This window comes from Triticum dicoccoides, chromosome 7B (assembly GCF_002162155.2).
Source record: "Triticum dicoccoides isolate Atlit2015 ecotype Zavitan chromosome 7B, WEW_v2.0, whole genome shotgun sequence".
Classification (NCBI taxonomy): domain Eukaryota; kingdom Viridiplantae; phylum Streptophyta; class Magnoliopsida; order Poales; family Poaceae; genus Triticum; species Triticum dicoccoides.
The window spans coordinates 153,887,654-153,901,045 of NC_041393.1; the positions used below are offsets into that span (position 1 = coordinate 153,887,654).

Sequence of the window (13,392 nt, forward strand, 5' to 3'; positions counted from 1 at the left end):
CCGCTGCCGCCGAGCCCCCTGCTGGCCGTTCCCGCCGCTCGCCGGAGCTGGCCGGCCCTTTTCCCTCCTCGCCCGCCGATTTGGGCGAACGCCGAGTCGGGCGCGCCCGACCCGCAAGCCCCCCCGGGCCACTGACCACAGGGCCCCGCCCCAAAACGTTTTTCTTTAAAAATATATATATATATATATATAATATAATAAAATAAATATAATTAATAGAAATAAAAATGATTTAATAAAATTAATTATTAATTAATTAATTAATTAAGTAATTAATTGAGTTAATTAATTCGGTTTAATTAATTGAATTAACTAGTTAATTTTAATTAAACTATAATTAGGATTAATCTAAACCCTAAATAAACCTAACAGTGTATGACAGGTGGGACCCACGGGACCCACATGTCAGGTTGACCAGGTCAACGGTCAACTCTGACTGCTGACGTCAGCATGACATCATGCTGATGTCATAAATCCATTTTCCGAATTAATTGAATAATTAATTAAATTTCAGAAATTGTTAAAATCTTTTAAAAATCATATCTTTTAATCCGTAACTCGGATTAAAATATTTTCAACATGAAAGTTGCTCAGAACGACGAGACGAATCCGGATACGCAACCCGTTCGTCCGCCACACACCCCTAACCTATCGAACTCGCAACTTTCCCCCTCCGGCTCCTCTGCCCGAAAACACGAAACACCGGGAATACTTTCCCGGATGTTTCCCCCCTTCACCGGTATCACCTATCCCTGCGTTAGATCACCTCTAGCACCGCATTTGTCATGTTATGCTTTGATTGCTCTGTTATTTATTATGTTCCCCCTCCGTTACTTTTTCCGGTAGATCCCGAGGCCGCTGCCAGTACCCCCTGTGATCGACTACGGTGTTGACGATCCCTCTCTCTGCCAGAGCAACCAGGCAAGCCCCCCCCCCTTGATCACCAGATATCGCCTACTCTTCTCTATACTGCTTGCATTAGAGTAGTGTAGCATGTTACTGCTTTCCGTTAATCCTATTTTGATGCATAGCCTGTCATTGCTGCTACAGTCATTGATACCTTACCCGCAATCCTAAATGCTTAGTATAGGATGCTAGTGTTCCATCAGTGGCCCTACACTCTTGTCCGTCTGCCATGCTATACTACTGGGCTGTGATCACTTCGGGAGGTGATCACGGGCATATACTATATACTTTACACTGTTACATTACTGGTGATACTGTTTGGAGATGGGGGCTGAAGGGGCAGGTGGCTCCATCCAGGTAGTGGTGGGCCTGAGTTCCCGACGGCCCCCAACTGTTACTTTGTGGCGGAGCGGCAGGGCAGGTTGAGACCACCTAGGAGACAGGTGGGCCTGCCCTGTTCGGCGTTTGCGGATACTTAACACGCTTAACGAGATCTTGGTATTTGATCTGAGTCGGCTACGAGCCTATACGCACTAACCATCTACGTGGGAGTAGTTATGGGTATCCCGACGTCGTGGTATCAGCCGAAGCACTTCAGACGTCAGCGACGGAGCGGCGCGCGCTGAATTGGACTGGAACGCCACTAGGCTAGGTCTTCTTTCGGCCGCCCACGCAACGTGCAGGTGTGCTCAGGGCGATGGGCCCAGACCCCTGCGCGCTTAGGTTTAGACCGGCGTGCTGGCCTCTCTGTTGTGCCTAGGTGGGGCTGCGACGTGTTGATCTTCCGAGGCCGGGCATGACCCAGGAAAGTGTGTCCGGCCAAATGGGATCGAGCGTGTTGGGTTATGTGGTGCACCCCTGCAGGGAAGTTAATCTATTCGAATAGCCGTGATCTTCGGTAACAGGACGACTTGGAGTTGTACCTTGACCTTATGACAACTAGAACCGGATACTTAATAAAACACACCCTTCCAAGTTCCACAGACAACCCGGTGATCGCTTTTCTACAGGGCGACGAGAGGAGGATCGCCGGGTAGGATTATGCTATGCGATGCGACTGGAGATGCTACTTGGAGATGCTATTTGGAGATGCTATTTGGAGATGCTATTTGGAGGACTTCAATCTACCCTCTTCTACATGCTGTAAGGCGGAGGCTGCCAGAAGCGTAGTCTTCGACAGGATTAGCTATCCCCTTCTTATTCTGGCATTCTGCAGTTCAGTCCACTGATATGGCCTCCTTACACATATACCCATGCATATGTAGTGTAGCTCCTTGCTTGCGAGTACTTTGGATGAGTACTCACGGTTGCTTTTCTTCCTCTTTTCCCCCTTTCCCTTCTACCTGGTTGTCGCAACCAGATGCCGAAGCCCAGGAGCCAGACGCCACCGTCGACGACGACTACTACACTAGAGGAGCCTACTACTACGTGCAGGCTGCTGACGACGACCAGGAGTAGTTTAGGAGGATCCCAGGCAGGAGGCGTGCGCCTCTTTCGATCTGTATCCCAGTTTGTGCTAGCCTTCTTAAGGCAAACTTGTTTAACTTATGTCTGTACTCAGATATTGTTGCTTCCGCTGACTCGTCTATGATCGAGCACTTGTATTCGAGCCCTCGAGGCCCCTGGCTTGTATTACGATGCTTGTATGACTTATTTTATTTGTAGAGCTGTGTTGTGATATCTTCCCGTGAGTCCCTGATCTTGATCGTACACATTTGCGTGCATGATTAGTGTACGATTGAATCGGGGGCGTCACAGCTGGCTGCGTTGGGTCACTGACATGCAGGCCATGCACCCAAAGAGCCCACATGTCAGTGGAAGAATGGCGTGGTGTCCTACGTTAGAGTCGAGGGCGCCACTCGTGGCACGCCCGGCTGAACACGCCTCCGTGCCGCATTCAAACGCCTCCATGAAACCCGCCCGTGTGGAAGCCGAGAAACCCACTCTAGACACACATCCGTTCATGACCGGGCCGGCGTTAAATGCAATGCCGGCCGAGCTCCTCCCGTCTGGCGTCTATTTAATTTCCTATTTAAACAAGGCCAAACGCCAGCCAAGAATCGCTCACCTCTGCCGCTCCCATATCTCCTCCACCATTATGTCCACTCTTACAATGGCTTACGAAGAGTAGTTATTCCGCATCCAAGCCGGCTGGGTAGCCCGCCGGATACGAGCTATGTAGCTCACTGATCCACCTCCCTTCCCTTGCCCGACGGAGCCAGTTGCCACCCCAAGCCGGCGCGCGGTTCAGCAACTCGCCCCTCCAGGCCAGCTCGATGAGGAGCAGCGCACGAGCGTCGTTGCTGCCGTGCACGCCGCCGCCTCGTACCACGTCTCCCGTTTCTGTGGCCGAGACTCCCATGTCGGCGGCCGCGCCATGCAAGCAGCGACAGAAGCCGGGTGCACGGAGAGCGACGAGTCGGTGGCCAGCGCCTCCGCGTCCGCCACCATCATCTAGGAGAAGTAGAACACGGGAGGCCGCCGCCGCTTGGGTCCCATGAAGGCCACCGCGGAGGCGACACTGGCGTACACAGCAGGTGTCTTGCCGGATCCTTTTGTTGCGAGGACCTTCGTCGACCCCGCATGGGTTTCACGGAAGAGGGGAATGTTAGGATGAACTCGAGCCGGTGCCAGTCATGGCGAAGTAGTGGCCAGTGATGAACTCGAATCGGTGCCGGCCACCATCATCTTCGGCACCAGCCAATGATATCAGTTGGGCAGTGGGGAAGTGAGCCAGCCTTTGCACTGAAGCATATACCTCCGGGGCTCCCGGCAGTCCGGTGATCGTGCTGCCGGAAATGAGGAACACAAATCGATCGGCGGGCGACCATTTAGGCCAGGTATTATATACCTATGCTGTCCAAAACTAGCACTGCGTAGTTCATTTGAATGTAATGAAACCCGTCGTGTTTGTATGAAAATCCGGTATTTTATATGATTTCCATCGTTGTTTATATGAAATATCAATTTGTCTACGTGTTTGCGTGAATTTCGTCCGGTTGGTTGAGTTGCTGTCATAATGTGTGCGGCTACGGTTGGATGGCGTAATTTGCGCGTCGCCGGTCGGTCTGTGGGCGGCTCGGGCGGCATTGTGGGACACAAAAACACAGCTCATGCGAGCTCGTCTCCAATGTGCGCACTGGAGGATGCATGATAGCATGAGCACTCGAGCCATTCCTCGTTCATTGGTGGCACATGCACGGGTGGACAAAAGGGTCACCAATATTTTGGCTACCCTGGGCAATATCCAAACAGCCCCTTCCAACAGATTCAAATCCCTCGTTCGCCGTGGAATTTTCCATGTGTTGTTTTCATGGACTAGCAAGATGCCCGTGCATTGCACGGAACATGAAGATGCATTTTTTTACAAACTCCCGCATGCATGCAAGGGATAATTAATGTCCTTCTTTGCTAGTACCACGAGTTAAACACCATTAATATTGCGTCGATTAGTGTTAGTGGCCTTCTATATTTGCAAATTGTAATTTTGATATTGTCCCCTTGTATATAAAAATGGAGGGAGAAAGATGAGAGATAAGGTGAGGAGGAGTGGGGCGTGGTGGTGACTGGTGGTCAGATTGGGCGGAGGCATGGGGACGGACGGCGCATTATGTCTAGGTTTGTATCTCTCCCACACACACCCACGCAGGTGGGGGACGTGCACGAAGAGAAGAGGTGCACGCACGGCGCACGTACTCCCGTCTTTTTCCCAACCACACCCGCACGGGTACACGGTGGAGCTCATTTCTGTATGAAAAAGGTAGCCCACGTGGTAATTTGACACGTGTACTGGTTGTCCACTTGGTGGAAGGAGGATCATCTACCACAGGTGGACAAACAAATTGCGACTTGACATGTTATGTTAAAAAAAGAGGCAAACCATGTGGGGCCTATCTTAGAGGCAAGGCTCTATACACTGGAGTACTTTTGATGTGTCCCGTCAACTCGCAGAACGAGGAGAAGCTTGCTTAGTACGCCGTCTCCCCCGCCCATGGGCGCGGTGGCTCGCGGGATGAGGTGAAGCTTGCTTACGAGTAGTAGTAGTTGTACTCCTACTACTGTACGCCTTACGCCCGCTCCCTCGCCCACGCGCGCAGTGGCTCGCGACACGAGGAGAAAATTTTACTACTCCCTCCGTTTACTCCTTGTCCCTACTACGTACCTTGGTTAGTACTCCCTTCATTTACTTATACAAGGCCACTATAAAAAAATACATTTTGCATCTATGCAAGGCCACAAATAGTAACCGAGACAAAAGTTACTACTCCCTCCTTTCCAGTTTATGGATCAATTTCAAAATCTCTACAACCAAGGTAGACGGTGAGTGGTCGAATTAATTTCATAGTTTGCACAAGTAATTAGTACACTCGTTTTTCTCAAGAAGTTATGTTTACCGAGGCATTAATTAGAACGAATGCATGAATGACCACTAAATTTCCATGAACTTGTACATGCATTGGTTAGTTTCCTCTTGACCACTAGTATAGTAGAATTGAGACTTATCAAATGGAAAAACGAATGTTTCTTAGATGAGCCCTATAAACCCTAGTGGGCACGTATTCCGTAAAAACAGATTTTCCAAAACTAAGTCGCTCCCTTTCATGAATTCTGTAGTATACTCGTCCGTCGACGCTCCCTTTCATGAATTTTGTACTTCCTGTCGCCAAAATGTGTAACATATAGCAACCGGGTCGACATGTCAAGCACCAAATAACAGTGCAGAACAGCAGGGGGACGCACCCCACTCGTACCAGCCCAGTAGTAGTAAAGAGCAATGAGACGTCAAATCACAATGGCGTAAAAAAATCAAAAAAAAATTAATTTTTTTTTCGTTTTTTTCTTAATCTCAGGTCACTATGGCTTAATCTCGGGTCAATATGCTTAATGTCAGGTCAAATCGCACTCCGTGGTCAAACTTCCTGAAAGGTCACCCATCCTCACACTACTCCAGCCCAAGCACGCTTAACTTTAGAGTTCTATCCAACCCCAGCAACAGCTCACTTCACAGGCACTTGTTGATATATCTAGCATACCAATCCTATTATACCTTGTTGATGTCTAGGACTTTGTTCATGTTCATGACTATGATGAAATTTTGAAAAATATTTCAAACTTCCCGGTCATATTACATATCATTTTTTGAAAAACAATTCAAAAAAAAATTCAAAACCAATTTTTTTTCTATTACTAGTGGCGCACCACATCCATGGTGCGCCACTAGTAAGTTTGAATTTTTTTTGAATTTTTTTGCCTCTAGATCTTGAAAGCCCCGTAACTTTTCGAGTAGATGATTTTTCATATAAAAAACTTTTTAATCCGAGTTCGTATGCAAAAGTTATGGCCATTTTACAAATTTCCAGAGAGATTTTGCAAATAAAGTCGAAATTCATGTTTGTAAATTTTCCCAACAACTAGACCACATATCACATGGGAAACTTATTTTCCTTTATTTTTTTGACATTTTTATCATTTTCATTTATTTATTTTTAAACTGAAAAGACGGTCAGGGGGGTGCATTCGGGAACTTTTGGGCCAAGTTAGTAATGGCGCACCATAACTAGTAATGGCGCACCACACCCACGGTGCGCCATTACTAGTTAAACTAGTAATGGCGCACCACACCCACGATGCGCCATTACTAGTTTTGAAAAGAAAAAAAGAAAAAAAAATGAATGTTTTTTTTTGAAAAAAACTTAGTAATGGCGCACCTGTGGACAGTGCGCCATTACTAGTTAAAACTAGTAATGGCGCACTGTCCACAGGTGCGCCATTACTAAAAAAAATATTTTTATTTTTATTTTTTTTATAACTACTAATGGCGCACGGTGGATGTGGTGCACCATTACTATGTCAAGTAGTAATTGTGCACCACTCCCACGGTGCGCCATTAGTAGTTTTGAAAAAATTAAAAAACATTTTTTTTACTAATGGCGCACCGTGTGATATGGTGCGCCATTAGTATTTGCACACTAATGGCGCACCAAACACATGGTGCGCCATTAGTATTTAGTAATGGCGTACCACATGTACAGTGCGCCATTAGTGTCCATCCCATCTATAGCCCTTTTCCTAGTAGTGTGCCTACAATGAGGCCTATCCGACCCAGGACTTCTTTGTCGTTCTTAAAGTCTACAGTAACGAATTTCATTGTCTTGTCCTTGAGGAAGTTCTTAAAATCCTGGCACTCAACGTCGGCATGGCATATGTGGTAGACCAAGCTAACCTTATATACGCAAACCTGGATCACGGCGGGCTTCTTTCTCTCTTCGTCCTTTAGATCCTTCTCTCTTCCCAGGACTGTGGTGTACTCAACATCTAGCCCAGCGACCCACTCATCATTTGAGTTTTCGAACATGTGTCTTAAGCGAAAAAGGAATCCTTTCACCATCACGGAAGAACGGGTGTAGATGACGTCGAACTCATCGCCAGTGATAGTTATAACCTTGTACTCACCATCGATCGTGGAGATTTGGGACGCCATGGATTTGGGAGGAGGGTTAGGATTAGTGGAACTGTCGTAATGTGAATGGACGGGACGACTAGGAGCAAACCGCCGTAGTATTGAAGGACGTGCGGGGACGAATAGGATCGAACTGCCAGCGTGCGAACGGCAGGGTAGTGGCTTTCCATTCTCCCATGATACAGGCTTCTGAGAGCCCTTGGATCTGAGATCAAATGGTTGCATGGCGTGATTCTAGACCTATGGGTGAATATCCTATCCTGGAGGGCTATTCTGCAAATTTTCAGCAACTTAGCATGCGACCGTTTGATCTCAGATCCAAGGGCTGCCAGCAGCCCGTATCATGGTCGCGCCTACCATGACCGTCGCGTCGCTCGCGCGGTCGTGCCCTTGGAGATTTAACACGGTGCGTTAGGCTATCTGATGTTGGCATGTCATACATAGTTATCACTTAGTCACTCATACTATAACAAGGTTGGCTATAAGGTTGGCTATAAGTGTTTTTTTACTTCTCTCTATCTCTTTCTTCGTATTCCCTCCGTCCCATAATATAAGAACGTTTTTGACACTAGTGTAGTGCCAAAAACATTCTTATATTATGGGACACATGGAGTACTAGTATTTATTGCATTTGCCAAGGAGTGGCCTCTTCCAATGAAATGGTGTTGCTAAGTTTGCTTCATTTAATTAGCTATAGACTCAAAATTGTCTTTTCACCTAGGTACACGCGTTTAGCACCGTTTCTTCCTTGGGTAACCAAACTAGTCTCTCTCTTCTTGATTAACTTGCCACATCAGACTTTATGCCTATGTGGCAAGCTTAAGCACCTGTAGGAGCAAGTAAGTACAATAGTGCACTTTAGATGGTATTTTTGCATATGTGGAGGAAAGAGAGGAAAGGAAAAAGTGAAGAAGTGGGCTCTCATGCAAGAGCCAGCCTCTACTACATGGTGGAGCATTGGGAGAGGCACCTGTATGGAAGTGGTCAGGAATCGGGAGACTCACGCCGGTCGTAGCGCCGCAGTTAAAATGATAATGGCAAGTCAAATCACGGGGCAACACCTGTCCAGCAGTAACTCGCTATCAAATCACACAACCCTACATTTGCAGCAGCCTACTCCCTCATCTTCTCGCGTCTCTGTCGAACCGACTAGGCGAAATTGCCCCGCCTACCGCGCAGGAAAAGCCCCACCCTCGACTTTTAAATACAACTACATCTGCTTAAGAATCCAATGATATACTTTTTGTGACATAGTAACTCATATTTAGTTAGTCAAATGGATGACCTAGAACTACGTGCAGGCCCTATGAACCGAGATGCCTGAAAATAAAAAAACCGAGATGGAGAGGGTAGTTCAGCACTTATCTTTTTAGATCAATATAGTCGGGATTCACCGCGGAGCAAAACCAAGTGGTAGGCTGCTCCTGTCGTGTTGGCGTAGCAACTCAAGCAGGGTCAGTCCGCACACGAAATGGCGACACACTTAATAGGACCCCTTTGGCCGACATGTGGCTCATCCACCGTCTTGTTCCACGTGCGATGCACCAAATTACAGTTCGGAGCAGCGGTTGGAATTGGAGGCACCCCGGTCGTAGCGCCGTAGTAGTAGAAAATGAGCGATGAGGGGCCAAATCACAAAGCCCCACCTTTCCCGCATTAAGCTGGATGGACGAAGCAACCATCATTTCACTCTAGGGCGCAAGAGCATAAAGAAAAGAGAAAATAATGATGCGTGCGACAGCTACCTAGGGCACCCTAGGGTAGGGGTCTCGACTACAGATCCTTTTTTTTGAAAGCGCCTCCACTACAAATCGGCTTCTCCCTCGTCCTCTTGAAGAAAACCGATGATGAGTGGGCCACATCGTAGTAAACGGGTTCGAATCGACGCCTTAAATATGTGTGGGCCGCTTGGTTTTACGGGAACGAGGCAGCATTTTCAGTTCGGGGACCAGTGGAGATATAGTACGTACAAAAAATGTGGACGTAGGTTCGACCGAAAGGCAATGATGCATGGGCCCTGCGTTTTGATATACCCGGGGCCGCGTGAAATTTGCTACTCTGCTCAAAACTAGTAAGGTACACATTTAAAACAAAAAAGAGGCTAGCCAACTCGCTCCCAGGGAACTCCCTCGATGGCAGGATTCGTTGGCCGTTCGATCTTCGGAAGTCCGATCTTTGACTTCGTTTCAGGCATTGGATGTTCACTAGCTGTTTCACTGCTCGTTTTTACTGCACGATGACTTTGCATAGCCAATGACCGGTGGGCTCTTGCAGCGCCCGTGTTGGCTGGGCGAACTGATTCGAGGTGCAGAATCACCCTCTCCCTGCCCGCCGCGTGCGCGCCGTGCCATCTGCAGGAGTGTGGGGCACGCCTCGCCCAATCCCCCGCCCGCACCACTCCCTCCCTGCCTCACTCCCAATCCCCTCGCCCGCACCGCTCCCTCCCTCCTCGATCTCTCTCCCTGGCCAGCCGCCATTGGTGGGAAACCCTAGCCCATTATCCCAATCAACACAGCCACAGCTCCTCTCCTTGTTTCTCCCTTCTCCCCCCTCCTCCCCTCACCACAGCCACAACCTAGGGGCTCCGCCGTCCGTTTCAATGAGATCCACCACCTCGCGAGGTTCTCATCTGCCCCAGGTTTCAAGGAAGCCGCGGGAGGAGGAGTGACCTCGGTGCGAGATAGGTACGGAGGAGGAGCTCAACTAGTGCGTCTTCGGCCGGAGGAGGGATGCGAGCCAGGAGGCGGATCGGCTCGGCCCAGCTATGGAGGCGGCCGGGGCGGGCGCGGAGAGGGCCGATGCGGCGGCGGTCGGGGCGGGCGCGGAGAGGGCCGATGCGGCGGCGGCCAAGGCCAGGGAGGACGAGGTTGCATCCATTAGCGAGAAGCGGCCGATCCACCTGCGTGCCGTCACTGCAGGGATAGCGAAGGTCAGCGAGAAAGGTCATCGTGGGGGCACACCGCCGTCTCCCTCTCCCCTGGTGGCACCTCCCTATGTGAGCTCCTCCCTATCTTCCTGCTCCTTCACCTACTCCTTCTCATCCCATGTATTTTAGATTTGTTTGTTCAATTTTACTCCATAGTGCTTGCACGCCCATGAATATGGAAATAACCTACAAAAAAAGAATCTGGAAGTAGACATTTTAGTGTTTTTCCTATTCCATTATCCGCTTTTTTGTTGCTAAGAGTACAATTTTTTTGCATGGGGGATTAATTAGACTGGTTATATAGAATGATAATTGCCTCAAATGATTCAGATTAAGAGTTCTGCTCAAGATATATGTGCTAGAGAACTAATTATTTTGTACTTGACCGCTCTGCAGATGTTGAGGTTGGTCCTGGAATGGTTGGCTTTAGGACTTTTGGTGGCAGTATATTCTTATGCCGACGAAAAGCATTTGCAGGACGATTATGTGGTTATCTGTGGCAGTGTGCTCCTATCCTCCCCGCCTCCACACTTCATTTTTGGAAAACTAATGATTTTAATTCCTCGATGTCATAGGTACCATTGATTGTGCCTCAGCTTCGTAGTCAATCTTCGATCGTCCATGGCATCAACACACAAATTGAGAACTAATTATTTTGTACTTGACCGCTCTACAGATGTTGAGGTTGGTCCTGGAATGGTTGGCTTTGGGACTTTTGGTGGCAGTATATTCTTATGCCGACGACAAGCATTTGCAGGACGAATATGTGGTTATCTGTGGCAGTGTGCTCCTATCCTCCCCGCCTCCATACTTCATTTTTGGAAAACTAATGATTTTAATTCCTCGATGTCATAGGTACCATTGATTGTGCCTCAGCTTCGTAGCCGATCTTCGATCGTCCATGGCATCAACACACAAATTGATAATGCAAGCCTCAGGTCAATACCTCCCCTATTTGATTTCTGCGGCAGAGTACTAATAACTTTATTGTTTGTGTTTTTGGATAAGATTTGCATGGTATTTCTATCATTGGTTGATTGCTTGGATACTTTCACTATAGTAGTTGTTCTGCCTCATCTATCACTATCTGCAAGCTTACTTTGATTATGTGTCTCCCAACTTTCTGTAACTAAAAAGCAGCCTGTAAATGTAGCTTGAATAAAAATGGTACCTTTCTGTTTTGTGCAAGTTCAGAGTATTAGTACTTTCAGTTTGTCCAATTTTTGCAGGGATATTGTGTGAGGTTTGGTACAAGCTTTAAGACAATCACTTAATACATTCATTGGATCACCAACTTTTGGCGTTTTTTGATACTAGCTAGATATGTTGCGCCATGGTTTTTTTCCAAAAAAAATAACAACTGGCAATTAACGACACATCAAATGTTCTGTGGATCATTTTGTTAGGTTGGATTTAGTAGGTCATAATGGTTTTATTCTACGACAGGATTAATTTTGTTTGTACTTTAACCAGTTCAATGATTGGTGGTCGAGCACTATGATCTTTGCACACTAAGGTTCGGTTGTGTTCTTTGAGAAATACTAGCCTAACCCGCGCGGCGGCACGCCGCGCTTGATGATCACTCGCAAATGGTCAATCTATTGATTCAAGAGTGGATCAGTGCATGCTCATTTAACCTCACAACAATGTATAGAGATATTGAAGAAACCGAGCATATGAAGCTATTAAACTTTTTCAAATGTAGGGGTACAAAGATACAAATTAAAAGTAGCACACTTCCGAGGCAAATAAACTATTTAGACTACATACAGTTCACTGTAAGCAGAGAACTATATGTAGAAACACAAACACATTACATAAATGAGCTAGAAGTAGTTGGTGATATATTAGATCATCCTAGTATACCCTCCTGCAGGATTGCTGCCCGTGATAGAGTGGTAAAGTGATTTTGCAAATTCCTGCACAAAACTAAACTTATTTGGCTGAATGGTATATGGCTTTCAAACGTTGCAGCCTAGATAGAACGAATTGGGAAAGGCAAACATTTTCCAAGCCCATGGGCCGACTGGCCTGTCAAACTACTAAGCTCATGGCCCACATATGCTCCACAATTGTCGTAAGCTCGTTTCTTCTTGCATTTTTTACACAAAGACCAAGCCAACATCATACAGTAACACTGAATATGAAAACATGTCTTGTTACTGCTGAAAGATGAAGTTAAAAATAGAAAATCCCTTGAATATACATCCTACCACCTGGGTTGCTAGTACGTCGCCTTTTCAAAACCTGCACACAATTTTCGTCCTCCTTCCATGCCTCCCATTGAGCTTGTTCGTCTGCTACCAAGAAAGCTCCATCTGCTAATTCTACGTAATCTTGGTCTTTCTGCCATGCTTTCCATCGAGCTTGTTCCTCTGCCAACAAGGATGCCTCATCTGCTGCTTTCAAGGATTCTTGCTCTTCTTGCCATACCTTCCATTCATTAGTCTCTTCTCGCCATATCTTCCATTGCTCAGGACATTCTTCGAGAAATTTTTCTTTCTCTTCTATAATTTTCCAACTACCATCCGCCATCGGCGAAACATAAGTTAGTCCCAAACTGAGACCTGGAATAGTCACTAACTTTGGTTGCCCAAGAGACATCGTTATGTCTTCCATCTTATTCAAATATTCAAATCTCCTAGCCATCTCCACATCTGAAGAAACAAAATCCTATAAGATAAGAGTAGAGCAATACTTGAAGAACAACCTCTTTGTTTGATGAAGCAGGAAGGAAAAATGATGACTTGCTGTAAAACGGGGTCCCGAGGGAGCACTACTGCACTTTCCTTGATTCTCCATCGCTTACACTGCCAAGAAAGAAGTAGCTTTCAGTATATAGCGGAACGCACCCATGTTTTTTCGCGTAGAAAATAGTTCTGTCGGCACGTACGACGTCGTGGAGATCGTAGATATAAGAAGCATCATAAGGCAGCACGTAGCAGAGAGAGGAAAACAGACATGCATCGACGTGCATGGGCCATGCAAGAAGGATACAATAAAATATGCAGCAGCGTAGAGTACCATGCAGCACGAATGTGACCACGTGCATGCCGTCTGCAAAGACACCAGTGGCGGAGCTACATGCAGTCCTGGGGTG

General features: G+C 47.1%; 1 protein-coding gene and 1 long non-coding RNA gene across 2 annotated transcripts in view; one reads left to right on the top strand and one right to left on the bottom strand.

Moving 5' to 3' along the window:
• The first annotated feature begins 10,208 nt into the window (after window positions 1-10,208).
• LOC119336320 lies at window positions 10,209-11,130 on the top strand. The gene is made up of 3 exons (XR_005162361.1): window positions 10,209-10,361; window positions 10,689-10,696; window positions 10,969-11,130. It is a non-coding gene; the product is annotated as an uncharacterized LOC119336320 (long non-coding RNA).
• Window positions 11,131-12,443: 1,313 nt separating this feature from the next.
• Window positions 12,444-13,392, bottom strand: part of LOC119341866 — a 3,123-nt gene continuing 2,174 nt past the window's right edge. The window contains exon 4 of the mRNA XM_037613715.1: window positions 12,444-13,102. Coding sequence (XP_037469612.1) covers window positions 13,098-13,102 — 5 coding nt within the window. The 3' untranslated portion in view covers window positions 12,444-13,097. The remainder of the gene's footprint in view (window positions 13,103-13,392) is intronic.